The sequence below is a fragment of the Miniopterus natalensis genome, chromosome 2 (genome assembly GCF_054644295.1).
Source record: "Miniopterus natalensis isolate mMinNat1 chromosome 2, mMinNat1.hap1, whole genome shotgun sequence".
Classification (NCBI taxonomy): domain Eukaryota; kingdom Metazoa; phylum Chordata; class Mammalia; order Chiroptera; family Miniopteridae; genus Miniopterus; species Miniopterus natalensis.
The window spans coordinates 180,779,540-180,796,617 of record NC_142082.1 but is presented as its reverse complement, the minus strand read 5'-3'; the positions used below and the strand labels follow the sequence as shown (position 1 = coordinate 180,796,617).

Here is a 17,078-nt window from a genome sequence, read left to right as displayed (position 1 = left end):
GAATCCTGGCTCTGGAGCACTTAGAGTTTGTCCAGCAAAGAGCCCTCTCAGGTTATAAATAACCTCAGGTCTTTCCATCTCAGACAGAACTCACTTACCTTCAAGTCATGCTGCTGCCAGTCAAACTGCCTGTACCCCTCCGTGTCCCCATCTCTCCCTCGCCTCTCAGAAACCCTCCTCCAGATAAGCACCTGTGATCCCATCAGGATCTGTTTCAGGGTCTTGCTTCTCTGGGCCTTTTCTAATGTTCCCTCTTTCCTCTTAATCCCACACTCATACCAGCCTAACTAACCCATTCGATTTGCCACATCCCTCCTTGTCATCTTCATTTGTCAAGTATCCTCCAATTTGTGAGAACACTTGAGGATAATGAAAGAAAGCGTGAGCCTTGCCTTATGTGAAGGTGGTGAGAGGAGTGAGAGGATTATGGGGATTTTACAGAGGATATATCCTAGATCAGTTGAAGCTAAGACAGAAAGAAATTCACACGTAGAGAGGGTAACAAATGGGCTACTGAACTGAGCAGAGATTTCAACAGTGACAAACAAGGTTGAGATACACTTTGATCCAGCCATCTGTCACCTATAAATCTCTCTTAAAGGAATAATCCAGAATATGGAAACAGAACTCTGTGTGATTATGTGGATTATTTTATAATTGCAAAAAGTTCTGAACAATTTAAATATTCAATAACCAAGAAACAGTTAAGTGTATTAAGGTGCATCCTCTACATGGATTCATATAATGCCATTTAAAATATTAGGAAGATTATTTATGGAAAATGATCATATTAATGAGTGAAAGAGAAGTCATTGTTGTAAAATAGGCATACACTGAGATTATAATTATGTAAAAGTGTATGTGAAAAATACTGGAAGGAAATCTCACCAAATCCTAACCAGAGTTATTAGGGTAGTAGCATAATGGACGATTCTTTTTCTATTTTTTAAGGTATTTAAAATATAATTTTCATTTATAATTTATAAAGCAACTCATTTAAAACAAGATAAAAGAAGTGTTGAATGTTTGAAAAGAAAAAATTAAGTGGAGAGACAGCACAGAAAGGGAGTGAGTCTCTGTCCTTGCCATCCTGTCTGTGTATAATTACCACCCAGAGAGTTTTCTTAGCGGACTTACCTCCCAGCATGTCTCATTGGCTCCATCCACCAGGTGAACCAAAAGATTGCCGAACTAGATCTAAGCTCCAACCTGTTGGACAACAGCTTGGTGAGTTATGGGTGTTGGGGCTGAGGCCAGGCTTCCAGGAAGGAAGGGCTCTAGAGGCCCTTCCATTTATTTTTAAAGCACATTTGCCCAGTAGAGGTCTCAAAGATATATTTTTAATTAATACATTTTATTTTTAGAGCATATTCGGGTTCACAGCAAAATTGAGCTGAAAGTACAGAGTTGTCGCATACCCAGGTCCCCCCACACATGCACAACCTCCCATCACCACAGTGGTGCATTTGTTATAACTGAGGAACACAGATTGGTACATCATTGTCACCCAAAGTCCTTCCTTTACATTAGGATTTTCTCTTTGTGCTGTACATTCTGTGAGTTTGGACATATGTGGATCAACTTGCATCTACCTTTGCAGTATTGTACAGGATAGCTTCACTGCCCTAGAAACCCTTTGTGCTCCTGTTCATCCCTTCCTCCCCTGAACTCCTGGCTACCACTGATCTTTTTATGGTCTCCGTGGCTTTGCCTTTTCCAGAATGTCATATAGTTGAAATCATACGGCATGTAGCCTTTTCACACTGGCTTCTTTCACTTAGTAGTATGTGTTTAAGGTTCCTTCCATGTCTTTTCATGGCTCGATAGGTCATTTCTTTTTAGTACTGAATAATATTCCATCGTGTGGATGTACCGCAGTTTACTTATCCAGTCACCTACTGAAGGACATCATGGTTGCTTCCAGGTTTGGGCAATCGTGAGTAAAGTTGCAGTAAACAACCATCTGCAAGGTTTTGTGTGGACATGGTTTTCGGTTCATATGGGTAAATACCAAGGAACATGATTCCTGGACCATATGTTGAGTATATTTAGGTTGTAAGAAACTGTCAAACTGTCTCCCAAAGTGGCACCATTTTTCATTCCTACCAGTAATGAAGGAAAATTCTTGTTGCTCCACATCCTTGTCAGCATTTGGTGGTGTCAGTGCTCTTGATTTTGGCCATTCTAATTGGTATATAATGATATCTCATTGTTTTGATTTGAAATTCTCTAATGATATGGGATAGTAAACATCTTTTCATATGCTTACTAGCCGTCTGTACTTCTTCTTTAGTTAGGTGTCTCTTAAGATCTTTGCCCTATTTTTTAATTGAATTGTTTGTTTTCTTATTGTTGGGTTTTCAGAGTTCTTTGTATATGTTGGATAACAGTCCTTTACCATGTGTGTCTTCTGCAAATATGTTCTCCCAGTTTGTGGCTTGTGTTCTCATTTTCTTGACATTGTCTTTTGCAGAGCAAAAGTTTTTAATTTTAATGAAGTCCAACGATCAATTGTTTCTTTCGTGTCTTTGGTGTTGTATCTAAAAAATCATCTCCATACCCAAGGTCATTTAGGTTTTCTCCTATGTCATCTTCTAGGAGTTTTATAGTTTTGCATTTTATATTTAGTCTGTGATCCATTTTGAGCTAATTTTTGTGAAGAGTGTAAGGTCTATGTCTTAGTTCATTTTTTTTGGCACACTATGTCGTTTCAGCACCTTTTGTTGAAAAGACTGTCTTTGCTCCATTGTACTGCCTTTACTCCTTTGTCCAAGTTCAGTGACTATATTTATGTGGATCTATTTCTGGGCTCTCTGTCCATTGATTTATTTGTCTATTCTTGTGGTATTTGTCTATTCTTGTGCCAATACCACAATGTATTGATTACTATAGTTTTATAGTAAGTCTGGAAGTCGACTATTGTCAGTTCTCCTTCAATATTGTGTTTGCTTTTCTGGGTTTTTTGCCTCTCCATACCAAGGTTAGAGTTAGTTTGTCAACATCCAGAAAGTAACTTGCTGGAATTTTGATTTTACAACAAGCATGTATTTATATGTCACCTCTGTGATTTTTTAATGATAATTTTTAAAAGCAGGAAAAAGAATGACACTATCCTCCCAGAAGTAAGTTCTGGTGGCTTTTCAAGACTGCCCAGCATTGGCATACCTCCCTCAAGATGCCTGTCAAAACCAGGATGGGGCTGGCAAGAGCAATCTTGGTCCTCACATGACCTGGAGGAAGGGACCCCTTGCCTATCCTTTCTGCTCCTGTGCCCAGACAGCTGGTCAGATCTGTCAGATGCGGACTGCCTATAGCCACTAGAGCCCATCCCTGGGCTACCCTGCCCAATCTCTTTTGGCCATGGTTTGCCCTGCCCTTTATACACCAGGCCTTGACTGTGTGGCCACTTCTCCTGAGTCAGCACTTATGGCCAGATTGGTTTCTCTAGCCTCTGTCCTGTCCTACTGGATGGCACCTAGTACAGTGCCAGGAGGGGCATTTCGCAGTTTAGCAAGCAAGCTAGGGCTACAGATACCTCATCATTTCCCCCAACGCTTATGTCCTACCTCTTTGAGGCAGTCCTTTGTGACTGTTCGAGCTCACACTTGGTTGAATCTTAAATTGAGCAGTTTAATTGTCCCACAGGTATTGATTTGGCTCTCTGAATAGACTTTAAGTTCCTTGAGAGCAAGGACACAGAATCATACTTCTTTGTTAACTTTGCTATCCGGGCACTGTGGGTACAGGGCTGACAATCAATACAACTTGTTGGGTCACTGACATTCATTTTTCTTTCTTTCCTTTTCAGGGGGTGGGGGGAGGAGAGGAGGAGTCAGAGATCAAGAGAATTTTCTTGAGAGGTCAAGGGTATGATATCAATAATAATAATAGCTTTACTGAACAGTTCTTATGTGATAGCCTCTGTGCTTGTTTTAAGATGCATTAAATACTTTATATCTGGTCCTTGTAAGAAGCCTGAAAGGTAGGTATTACTATCCCCCTTTTACAGAGAAAATAAACAGTAGCTTGTAACCTGTGGAGCCACGATTGGAACTGCTCCAAATCCTGTGCTCCTCAGAGGTGTAGCCCAGAGGTATGGTCAGGAGGAGGAGCATCATGAGAGAGGGCAGGGTTGGGGGACCCGTATTAGTGGTTACACTCAGGGGGTTGAGGTCAGTGGCCACCAAGATCCTACCACCTAGAGGGAAGACAGCAAAGCACTGTCACAAACTTTGCACCGGGCCTTTTGCACACCAACAGGAAAAATGGCCCAGTCCCCCATCCTGCCCTCCACCAAGATTTGCATCAATCCCTAATGCCCCATTTCTTTTTGGTTTTTGAAGGCAATTGAGAGATTTGAGTTGGAGAAGAAGGCCTTAAGAGAGAAAAGTCACGGCAGCTCGGGAGACAGAGGCAAAAATCCTTTCTCATTGCCTTGATGGTGTTTTTGTGGGGTTTGGATTTTTAGTATCTAAAATGCATTCAGTAGGAATCCAGAGTTTCAGATGAGGATATTTTTGTAATCTTCTGAAGGAGCCTTAAATCTGACTTCTTGACATTGGGCAACAAAGGAGGGAAGGACAATACCATTCAGAGACCACTTACTATGTGCCACATTGCACCAGGTGGTTTCAGATTCATTCCCCTGTTAAATCTTCATAATGCCCCAATCTGTGGGCTTGGTGCCATTGACTATGTTTTACAGATGCGGAACAGGCTTGGGGGAAGGGAGAGCTTAATAAGTCAGCAACACGGGTGGGATTTAGTGAGTGTAATAATGTGTCATCAGGCAGTTCAGGTTGAATGAAAAATCACTTATAATTACAGCACAGTGGTGGACACTCCCCACGGTTACTCACATCCCATTTCTCTTCTTCCATTCTTCTGCAGACAAGAGTCAAGGAAAATCACAGTATACTTGCAGTGGCTCAGAATCCAAGAATGTCAGATCTTTCACTATTAAAAGGGTAAGGGATCCTGGGCCTGGGCCTGGGCCTGACTGGTTCCTTCATGAAATCGATTTTATTCCTGGGAGTGGGGGAAATAATTGCACCTGGATGGTGATTGTGCACGAAGATCGCAGAATTCCTTTTATAGAGGATTTTAAAGTTTTTAAATAATGCTAGAATTTCTCATAACAGCCTGGAAGGGGTAGGATGGGGAGTCATTTGTCTGTTCATTTGTAGAACATAGGTGTTTTCCCTTAGAAACAATGAGTTCAGATTCGGCTCACACAAAGCCCCTGTGTCCCACAGCTCCAAGGGGCCGTTCACACAGCAGGGGTAGTCTGTCTGTCCCTGTAGAAGCTGAGATTCAGGAGTAATTAGATGACCTGTCCAGACCATGCGTGGCGGATGGCAGAGCCCCACTTCCTGCTCAGATCCTCAGACCCATGGCCAGACTCTCTCTGCCCTCTCTAGCCACTGCCCCAGTTAAGATTCTCCTAAGCCCGCTCTTTAAACTACATAGGTCATATGTATTCAAACCCTTCAATGCTGGGGAATATGAACTACAATATGGTAGTGTTACCCTGTTTTTACTTTTTAGCCTAGGACATTCCCACACAGCATCAAGTCCAACAGCTGAGAGTCAGCATCAAAACTGTCATGTGACCCACGATGGTGGCCAAGTGGGTTTCAATGTCCTGCCCAAGGTGGCACAGCTACTAAATGGTGGAGCTGATGTCTGACCCCAGGTTGTCTGACTCAGAGTCGGTGCATTTACTCACTGAGTTCCCCCACTGTCAATGCCATAGCCCAGTTAGAGAGTAACTCAGTCCCTCAAAATGTTTCCAGTAGATGCCTTTGGGTAACGGTAATTTTTTTAACAAATTTTTGTATATTGATTTTTAGAGAGAGAGACATCAGTTTGTTGTTTCACTTATTTATGCATTCATTAGTTTCTTCTTGTACACGCCTTAACTGGGGATCGAACCCACCCCTTTGGGCATATTGGGATGATGCTCTAACCAGCTGAGCTACGTGGTCAGGGCTGGGTGATGGTAATTGGTTTCCTTTTTCTACTTTTCTGTACTTTTATATTTTTTTATAGTCATATTTTATTTTTATTCTAAAAATCCACTTAATGATAAATATTAAGAACCAGCCCTGGCCGGTTTTGCAAAGTGGTGAGATCATCGGCCCTCAGACTGAGGGGTCCCGGGGTTCAATTCCAGCCAAGGCATGTACCTCAGTTCAGGCTTGATCCCTGGCCCCGGTCAGGACGAGTTCAGGAGGCAACTAATTGATGTGCCTCTCTGACATCGATGTTTCTCTCTTTCTCTCCCCCTACCCTCTGAAAAGCAATGGAAAAAATATTCTCTGCTGAGGATTAAAAAAAAAAAAAAAAGGTAACCATAAGGATAGTCATATTCATTGATCTAATATTGCCATTTTGAGAAAATCCTACTAAATAAATAACCCAAGGGTAAGGAAAACTATACGTTCCAAGTTATAAACTTTTAACAATATAACAGCGGTAATAGTAATTGGAAGTAATTGTAATTAACTGTTAATTAAATTATAGCCCATGTTATTAATAGGATATCTTATTTTAGATGAGAAATTTGAAGACAGTGTAGTAATTTGAAAGATCTAAAGTTAAGTTGACAGAGCAGGACATAAAAGTATGTGTGTGGTGGAAGGAGTGGGGAGGTTAGGGGTGGAAGAGGGCATAGAGGGGATAAATGGTGATGAAAAATAAAATAAAAAGTGTGTATGTGTGTTGTATTGTAAAATGAAGTTTCATATACCATATTTGTATACAAGTGCTCAGAGCCTGAAAGGGAAAGTAGAAATAATGTGAATGGGTGTTTAGTGAGGGGTGCTGGGATCATGAATGTGCCCTCATATTTTTCAACGTTCTACAAGGTTGTTTTATTGTCTTCATGATATAAAGGGGAAGATACTTTATTGTCTTAAACTGTCAAGATGATGCCCCCCATTTTTATATACTGCTTTTTTAAATTTCAGAACACAGCAAATAAAAATCTCCTGGTGGAGCTGTACCAGCACCCACATTTTAACAACTCTATGCCGAATGAGCTTCCGAATGGGGTGGACTTCTGTGACATGGTGGCCAATGTGGTCCAGTCTGAGAAAAACCCCCTTAGTGGCAAGGTAAGAAGGAGCATGCAGCTTACCTCTGTGCCATCCAGCCGTGCACCTGGCTATACCCCAACTTTACAACTACCCCTGTGGCAGACACAGCTGTCCCTGATTTACACCCCAGGAAACAGGACATTTGAATAAGTCGCTGAGGGCCACACTGTTTGCAAGTGACTTAGCTGAGATAGACCCCAAGCCCACGTTCCCTCCAAATCCTAGATTCTGTCTACCAGAGCAATGGGCCCCAGATCTTTTTAAAAATTTTTCTATTTATTTATTTATTTATTTATTTATTTATTTATTTATTTATTTATTTAATTTATCTTTATTGTTGAGAGTATTACAGCTGTCCCATTTTCCCCCCCAATTGACCCCTTCCACTTCGCTCCCACCCCCTCCCCAGGCCTTCACCCTGTTATTGACTGTGTCCATGGGTTATGCATATATGCATATAACTTCTTTGGTTAATCTCTTCTCACTCTCCACCCCTCTTCCCTCTTTCCTCTGAAATATGATTGTCTGTTGCATGTGTCAATGTCTCTGGATCTATTTAGTTTGTCAGATTCTTTTGTTCATTAGCTTCTTAAAGAAGACCCTTCAACTTTTCCTATAGTGCTGGTCTGGTGGTGATGAATTCCTTTAGCTTTTTCTTATCTGTGAAGCTCTTTATTTGACCTTCAATTCTAAATGATAGCTTTGCTGGGTAGAGCAATCTTGGTTGTAGTTCCATATTTTTTATCACTTTGAATATTTCTTGCCACTCCCTTCTGGCCTGCAAAGTTTCTGTTGAGAAATCAGCTGACAGCCGTATGGGTGCTCCCTTGTAGGTAACTAACTGCCTTTCTCTTGCTGCTTTTAAGATTCTCTTTGTCTTTAACCTTTGGCATTTTAATTATAATGTGTCTTGCTGTGGGCCTCTTTGGGTTCCTCTTGTTTGGGACCCTCTGTGCTTCCTGGACTTGTAAGTCTATTTCTTTCCCCAGGTAGGGGAAGTTTTCTGTAATTATTTTTTAAATAGGTTTTCAATTTCTTGGTCTCTTTCTTCCCCTTCTGGCACCCCAATAATACGAATGTTGGGCCTCTTGAAATTATCCCAGAGGCTCCTTATACTATCTTCATATTTCTGGATTCTTTTTTCTTTTTGCTCTTCTGGTTGGGTGTTTTTTGTTTCCTCATGTTCCAAGTTGCTGATTTGATTCTCAGCGTCCTCTACTCTACTGTTGATTACCCGCAAATTATTCTTCATTTCAGTTCCTGTAGCCTTCATTTCAAATTGGTACTTTATTATGTTATCGATTTTCTCAGTTATTTCCCTAATAGTCTGCTTAAACATCCTTATAAACAAAATTCTGAACTCCGTATCTGTTAGCTTGCTTGGATCTATTTCATTTAGTTCCTCTTCTAGAGATTTCTTCTGTTCTTTCCTTTGTGACATGTTTCTTTGCCTCTATATTTTGGCTGTTTCCAGGTGTTTGTTTCTATGTATTAGGTAGAGCTGCTATGTTTCCTGGAATTTGTAGAGTGGCTTTGTGTAGTAGGTGTCCTGTAGGGTCCGGTGGCTGAGTCTCCCCAGTCACCTGAGCTGGGCCTTCTAGGTGCTCCCCTGTGTGGGCTGTGTGCACTGTCCTGTTGTAGTTGAGCCTTGGTTGCTGTCGGTGTCCCTGGGAGGAATTGACCCCCAGGCCAATCAGCTGTGAGGACCAGCTGCAACTACAGCCAGAGAGCTGCTGTGCTGGAGACACCCCTATGGAGCAGGATTTACTTCAGTGGAGCTTTGGTGTTCACCAAGTGCGCCCCTTGAGTGTCACTCGTGGATGTGGTAGGGTTGTAATCCAGCGTGGTCGAGTCTGACCACCAGGTGCACTGTCTCTGGGGCCTCCCGGGAGGTGCAAAGTCAGCCTCTGCCGGTGCCTTGCCCAGGGCCACCCAGCATGAGCTACACAGCAAACCGTAGTTGGCTGCTACTTGTGTTGGGCTTGGCGTTGTCCAGGAGAAGCCAAGCTATGAGCCAGTGCAGGCTGCCACTAGGGCCAGGCCTGGGGCCGCTTTTCAAACTATATGGGGCCCGCTGCTGCTTGTTTGAGAGATTTTAGGAAAGTCCTAAGCATGAGACTTGAGAGGCCACTTGCACAGAAAAGCCCCTGGAAATGGCCTGGATGAGCGGCAGGTGCAGAGGGGCGGGGCCTCCGGGAACCATGGGGCGGGGCCAAAGGTGTGAGTCAGGTGCTGGCAATTCAAATGTGGCGCCTGCCCTCCCAGCTGTGTGCGGGGAGGACTCGCCAAAGAAGCAGTGGCCTCTGCCAGCCCTTCTGTCTGGGAGGAAGCCGCCCTCCACCTCTCGCCCCGACTTCAGGCAGGTTAGTTCCTCCCCGAGTGTCCCAGGTCCTTTCAAGCTGCTGCCCGGCGCTGGGCTCAGAGGGAGCGTCCGAGTGAGTCCGCGCCACGCCCTTTAAGGGGAGCTGCTGGGGCTCCCGCAGCCTCTGAGACCCTCAGCAACAGTCCCCGCTGGTTTCACGGCCCAGAGTTGTAGGGACGTCTCTTCCCAGCCCTGGAGCCCTGGGCTGGGGGCCTGCTGTGGGGCTGGGACCCCTCGCTCCTCCAGGAAACCCTCATGGCTGAGATTCCCTCCCAGGTTTAACCCGTGGCACCGGGTGTGTGCCCGAGGCGAGTCTCCAATTCAGCCCCGATCCGCCCGCGTCTCCGCCACTCCTACTGGTCTCTGGATGCTTCTTCAGTTCCCTGGTTGTAGGGCTTCTGTTTATCCAGATTTCAGGAGGTTCTGAGTGATGGTGGTGGTTCTGTATTTTAGTTGTAATTTTGATGTGGTTGCAGGAGGCGGTGGGTGCAGCTGTTACCTACACCACCATCTTTTTTCTACCCCCCAGATCATTTTGATCATGTATTCCATTAGCAAAAAATGTTGAGTACACACTCTCATGATATATGCTTTTTAAAATACGATATACATGTTCTGTTGTCCATTACTACACTGTGTATCAGCAACAAAAATAATGTGAATTTTGTTTCTTTTCAAGTATTTCTGTTCAGGTAGAGATTTAGAGAAGTTTCTCTCTTCTCCTTCTCTAAGAGCCATATGGCTGGATAGCTTCTGGTGGATCTTTCATGAAAGGTACCAGGTAAATGCAAATCTGATTGCTTCTCTCCCTTGCTTATGTCATTTTCCTATGGCACAAATCCTGACCTCTTCACGTGGGCCATAAGCCCTCTGATTCCATGGGCTGCCTCTGCAGCCTCATTCATCACCCCACCCCTTCCCCACCCATGCCTTGCCCTTATACCCTGTGCTTTGGTCACTACCCTAATGTCTTGCAGCTACCGCGAGCTTTAGTAACTATTTCCTGTCACATGGCTGGTCAAGGGCAGAGCCAAGAGGAAAGTCAGGACCTCCTGGTCCAGAGTTAGGGTGCTTTCTTCAACACTCTGTCCCTCTGTGCATGTTTTATAAATCCTATAAAATTACTGTACATAATTAATGAGCTTAAATATCTTGAGAATGAGATTCCTAAGAATGAGAGAAATTATCATTTAAGAATCTCAGCCCTTGGCTGTTTCAACAAGGGACTCTTATAATTCCTTCTCTATTTTTATTCCCCTTAGCCAAATAAAGAGGTCCAGAATAAGCTATTCGACCGGATATCCCTTCACTACGCCTTTCTTTTGTTTCATGAATCCAGGTCCCAGCATGAAGAGTCTATTTTAAAAGTGAGTATCAACCACTGTTTAGAAAAAAAAAAAAATCACCTGAGATAGCTGTTCCCTTCTAATTCTGATGGAATGCCTTTAACTTTCTTTCCATAGGGGAGTAATTAGTAAGTTGTTATGTATTCATACACTGATTTGTAATGTAGCAGTTACAAAAATGAGGTAGGTCGTGTATGCAGGATGGGGCAAAAGCAGGTTTACAGTTGTTTGAGTGGAAAATAGTACAATAATTAATAAATAATAATAGAAGAATAAATGTTTCAGTGCATACTCACAACTGTAAACCTACTTTCCCCCACCCTGTACTGATTGGGAAAGATATAATGATATGTCTTAAGTGAAAAACAAAGCAATTTATACAATTCTGTGTTAAAAATATATATGCATATGTATATATACTTATGTGTACCTATGAACAGAAAAAAATCTGGAAAAATATTTACCAAACTCTTAGCAATGGTTACATTCTGGGAAATAAGGTTATAAGAGACTTTCTTTTCTATTCTGTATATTTCTGTAGTATTTAAATAAGCAATAATTTGAAAATTAAAAGTAGAACATACATATTTACTTTTTATATATGAGTATATGTATATATGTACTAAATGAGTTGCTAGAAGAAAATATAAATGAATATTTACCTGATTTGGGGGTGGGGGAGGACTTTATATTTATTTAATTTTTTTTTTCTTCTTTTTTTTAAATATGTCTTTATTGATTTCAGAGAGAGGAAGGGAGAGGGAGAGAGAGAGATAGAAACATCAGTGATGAGTCATTGATCGGCTGCCTCCACGTCCCCAACTGGGGATCGAGCCCGAAACCTGGGCATGTGCCCTGACCTGGAATCGAACCTCGAACTTGTGGATCATAGGTTGATGCTCAAACACTGTGCCACGCTGGCTGGGTGGGGGAGGACTTTTTAAATATGACCCCAAATAACCGTAAAGGAAAAGACTGATTGATTTAATTACATGCGTTTAAAAAAATTACTGCAAAGTTAAAAGGCAAATGAGAAACTATGTAAAAATACCAGTACCATATATGTCACACAACATAAATTCTTATAAATCATTAAGAAAGAAATGAAACACCTCATAGACCAATGAAAAAAGTACATAAACTAGAAATTCACCGGGGAAGAAATACAAATGGGAAAAAATTCATCCTTCATAATAAAAAATATGAATTAAAACAATAATAACTCAATACGCTTTTTTACCGGTTAGCGTAGATTAAAAGAATATAGGGTCCGGCCGGCGTGGTTCAGCAGTAGAGAGGAGCTGGAGGAGGGGTTGGTGGCCTAGCATAGCATGATGTTTGAGAAGTGCTCCCCAGATAGGGGAAGGAGTCCACCGAGCCTTCGGGCACTGCAGACTGAAATTGCTCTGCTTGTAACCAGAAAAGCAGCATGGTATCAGGTCGACAATTTTATCACAGGACCTTTCTGATGTCAGGGGCTCTTTTCTGGGTGTAGAAATGTCCAGAATGTTGCCTGAGCTCTGCTTGCCCCCCAGAGGTTGCCATCACTTCTGAGTAAAGCCCTGTACACCAGCTTCTGTTGCTGCTTCCCACAGTCCTGGTTCAACACAAATGAATTCAAGTCTGATATCTGTAACACCATGAGCCTGTGGATTTCAGGTAAGAGGTGGCTGCTTTCTACTGGGGAAAGCAGTTCTGGAAATACCTTTTCCACCTGAGTATGCTATCTGCCATCACACTCCTTCATTGAGGCAGTTGTCCTTTTCTCTCCTTGGCATTAAAGAAAGGAAAGTGTACAGTTAGAGCCAAAAGTACCAATTTTCCTGCTTCCTCAAAACAGTTTTGATACATTCCTTGTCCCCTTTTTGTGTCCAGCTGCATCTGCAGGTAGCAGGTTTGAGCATAGCCCATTTGCTGTGCAGAAGTTAACCTTGTGCTGTGAGCTGATGGACCCAGAACTCAGGAACCCAAAAGAGTATGCCAGTTAGAGCATCCCACCCTTCCACACTCCCTCCCCATGTAATGGCAGGTGGCCCAACTGTGTAGTCTCCCTCCATCTGCAGCACAAAATGCCAGTGTGTTGTTTGCTTTTCAACTGTTTTCTGTCTCCTTGCCCCCTTCCCCCATCTCAACTCAGACTTTTAAAAAATTTTTTCAGATATGTTTTTATTGATTTTTTTTTAAATCCTCACTCAAGGATATTTTTCCATTGCTTTTCAGAGAGTAGAAGGGGGAGAGGGAGAGAGAGAAACATTGATGTGAGAGAGACCCAGCGATTGGTTGCCTCCTGCACATGCCCTGACTGGGGCTGGGCATCGAGACTGCACCTGAGGTACGTGCTCTTGGCCAGGATCGAATCTGGGACCCTTCAGTCCGTGGGCCAATGCTCTAACCACTGAGTCAAACCGACTAGGGCTGTTTTTATTGATTAGAGAGAAAAAGGGAGAGGGGGAGAGAGAAACACCCATCGACTGCCTGCTGCACTCCCCCTACTGGGGATCAAACCCACAGCCTAGGCATGTGCCCTGACCTGGAATGGAACTGGCAACACTTCCATGCACGGATGACACTCAACCAACTGACACCAGCCAGGGCTTAACCCAGACATTTTTAAGGTCACTAAAAGCTACCATTTATTGAGAGGTTCCTGTGTCCTAGGTACTCTGCTAAGTAAGCACTTTTTACATATCCTGCTGTATTGGCGGTCTCCAGGATTACTCCCACATTAGGAGATTTTGCTATGAGAACTCACAGGTGCATTCATAGCTAAGATTTATTAGAACAATGTGGTAAGGATACACAGCCAGATCATAGGGGAGAAGACTGGCAGAGTTGTGAGGAGTTTCTGTGCAGGCTTCCTTGTGCTCTCTCACTCCCATGAGGAGTAATGCAGAACCCTCTCCTTCTGCAACAAAAATGTAGCAACATGTGTGTGATGTTTCTGCCCAGAATCCCACTAGAGAAACAGCAACAAGGTTTTGGGGAGCTGGTAATATAGACACTTCTGTCTACATGTACCCAAAACCCAGAAGAGCAGGTGTTCAGCATAAAGCACACTGTTTTAAAAGCAGTCTTGGCACAGTGAACCACTCTTATCCACTGGGGAAAATGTTTTCCTCCAGCTTTATTGAGATGTAATTGACATATAACATTGTGTAAGTTTAAGGTACAATGTGATGATTTGATACACGTAGGTATTGCTAAATGTTTACCATAACAAGGTTAACTAACACATCCTTCACCTTACATAAGTCACATTTTCTGTAGTTGTCATGATGAAAACATTGAGGATTTACTCTCATAGAAACTTTCAAGTAGACAATATGGTATTGTTAACTATAGTCACCATGCTGTACATCAAATCCTAAGAACTTGTTCCTCTCATAACTGGAAGTTTGTATCCTTTGACCAACAGCTCCCCATTTCCCCCACCCAGATTCTAAACATAAGTGAAATCATACAGTATTTGTCTTGGTCTGACTTATTTCACTTAGCATGATGTCCTCAAGGTCTGTCCATGTTGTCACAAATGGCATGATTTTCTTCTTTTCATGGCTGAATAATATTCCATTGTGTGTATATTCCACATTTTCTTTACCCATTCATTGGTCAGTGAACACTTAGGTTCCATGTGTTGGCTATGGTAAATAGTGCTGCAAGGAGCATGGGAGTGCAGACATCTCTTCAAGATAGTAATTTTATTTCCTTTGGGTGTGTATCCAGAAGTGAGATGCCTGGATTATATGGTAATTCTATTTTTAATTTTTTTAGGAACTTCCATACTGTTTTCCCTAATGGTTGTGCCAATTTACATTCTCACCAACAATTCACAAAAGTTCCCTTTTTTCCACATCCTAGACAGCATTTGTTATTTCTTGTCTTTTTTATGATAGCCACTCTAATGGGTATAAGGTGACATCTAATGGGTGTGGTTTTGATTTATGTTTCCTTGATGATTAGTGATGTTGAGCGCTTTGGCATGTACTTATTGGCCATTTTATGTTTTGGAAAAATGCCTATTCATGCCCCCTGTCCATTTCCTAATTGGATTGTTTATTTTGCTATTGAGTTGTTCTTTTATACTTTAAATATTAACCCCTCATCAGATATATGATTTGCAAATATTTTCTCCCATTCAGTAGGTTGCCTTTTCATTTTGTTGTTTCTTTGCTATGTAGAAGCTTTTTAGTTGGATATAGTCCCACTTGTTTATTTTTGCCTTTGTGCTTTTGGTGTAATGTCAAAAAAAAAAAAAGAAAATTCATTGCCAGGATTAATGTCAAAGAGCTTTCCTCCTAGGTTTTATTCCAGGAGTTTTATGGTTTTAGGTCTTACACTTTAGTCTTCAATCCATTTTGAATTGACTTTTGTAAGTGGTGTAAGATAGGGATTCAGTTTAATTTTTTTGCATCTGAATATCCAGTTTTCCCAGCACCATTTTTTTAAAGAGACTATTATTTCCCCATTGAGTATTCTTGGCTCCCTTTTCCAATAATAGTTGACTCTGTATGTGTGGGTTTATTCTAGGCTTTCAATTCTGTTTCATTGATCTATATGTCTGTTTTTGGTTTTGCCAGTACCGTACTGTTTTGATTTCTATAGCTTTGTAATATAGTTTAAAATCAGAGTTATGATGCCTCCAGCTTTGTTCTTTTCAAGATTGTTTTAGCTGTTCAGGGTCTTTTGTGGATCCATACAAATTTTAGGATGGTTTCTTCCTATTTCTGTGAAAAATGCCTTTGGAATTTTTATAGAGATTGCATTGAATCTATAGATGGATTTGGGTAGTATGCACATTTTAACAATATTAATTCTCCTGATCCATGAACATGGGATATCTTTCTATTTATTTGTGTCTTCAGTTTCTTTCATCAGTGTCTTACAGTTTTCCATGTATAGATATTTTAATTCCGTGACTAATTTTATTCCTAAGTATTTTATTGTTTTTAATGTTATTGTAAGTGGGGTTGTTTTATTTGTTTCATTTTTAGATAGTTCTTTGTTGGTGTTTAAAAACACAATTGATTTTTGTGTGTTGATTTTGTATCCTGCAACTTTACTGAATTCATTTATTAGTTCTAACAGTTTTCGAGGGTTTTCTATATATAATACCAAGTCATCAGCAAAAAGAGACAATTTTACTTCTTCCTTTCTGATTTGGATATCTTTTATTTCTTCTTCTTGCCTAATTGCTCTGGCTAGGACTTCTAGTACTATGTTGAATAGGAGTGGTGAGAGTGGGTACCTTAGTTTTGTTCCTGATCTTAGATGAAAGTATTTCAACCTTTCACTGTTGAGTATGATGTAGCTGTGGGCTTGTCATATATGGCCTTTATTATGTTGAGATATGTTCCTTCTATACCCACTTTTTTTAGAGTTTTTATCATGAAAGGATGTTGAATTTTGTCAGAGGATTTTTTGCATTTATTGAGATGAACATATTTTATTTCACTTTTCATTCTATTAATATGATGTATCACATTTATTGATTTGTGTATATCATACTATCCTTGCATCACAAGGATAAATCCCACTTCATCATGGTGTATGATCCCTTTAATGTGTTGTTGAATTCTGTTTGCTAGTATTTTGTTGGTAATTTTTTCTTCTATATTCATCAGGGATATTGGCCTGCAATTTTCTTTTCTTATGGTATCCTTATCTGGCTTTGGTATCAGGATATTGCTAGTCTTCTACAATGGGTTGGGGAGTATTCTCTCCTCTTCAATTTTTTTGGAAGAACTCGAGAAGGATTGAAGTTAATTCTTTAAATTTTATTAGAATTTATCTGTGAAGCCATCTGGTCTTGGGCTTTTCTTGTTGGGGGTGAGGGGTTTGATTACTGACTCAATCTCCTTACTCATTTGTCTGTTCAGGTTTCCTATTTCTTCCATGATTTAGTCTTGGTAGGATGTATGTTTCTAGGAATTTATCCATTTCTTCTAGGCAGTTAGGAAAAGTTTCATATCAGTACAAGGAGATGTTTACTAGCCAAGGTCTCAGATGCCATCTAAGGGCCAATCTTGCAAGCAAGCCCTTCTAAGGACAATAGTCTACTATATTATCTCTTTTCTATATACCTGTTTAATCCTCTTAACATATGCAGGATCAAAGAAATTCAACAGCAAACAAATGGGGGAGCAGTCATTAAGATCCAGGCATTCAGGTTCAGTACCATGGGAGAGCCAGGTCTCTGATATGCAGCTCTGCCTCCTGTTCTCTGACTCTTTCTGTCCCTCCTTCCTATTCCCCTTTTTGTCCAAGGCTGTG

The 17,078-nt window shown here is 41.4% G+C and overlaps 1 protein-coding gene across 1 annotated transcript in view; it reads left to right on the top strand.

Moving 5' to 3' along the window:
• The first annotated feature begins 211 nt into the window (after positions 1-211).
• FAM227A (family with sequence similarity 227 member A) overlaps positions 212-17,078 on the top strand; it is a 39,423-nt gene continuing 22,556 nt past the window's right edge. Inside the window, 6 exon segments of the mRNA XM_087813807.1 lie at positions 212-1,227; positions 4,891-4,967; positions 6,972-7,118; positions 10,142-10,243; positions 10,725-10,829; positions 12,344-12,467. Coding sequence (XP_087669933.1) covers positions 1,023-1,227; positions 4,891-4,967; positions 6,972-7,118; positions 10,142-10,243; positions 10,725-10,829; positions 12,344-12,467 — 760 coding nt within the window. The 5' untranslated portion in view covers positions 212-1,022.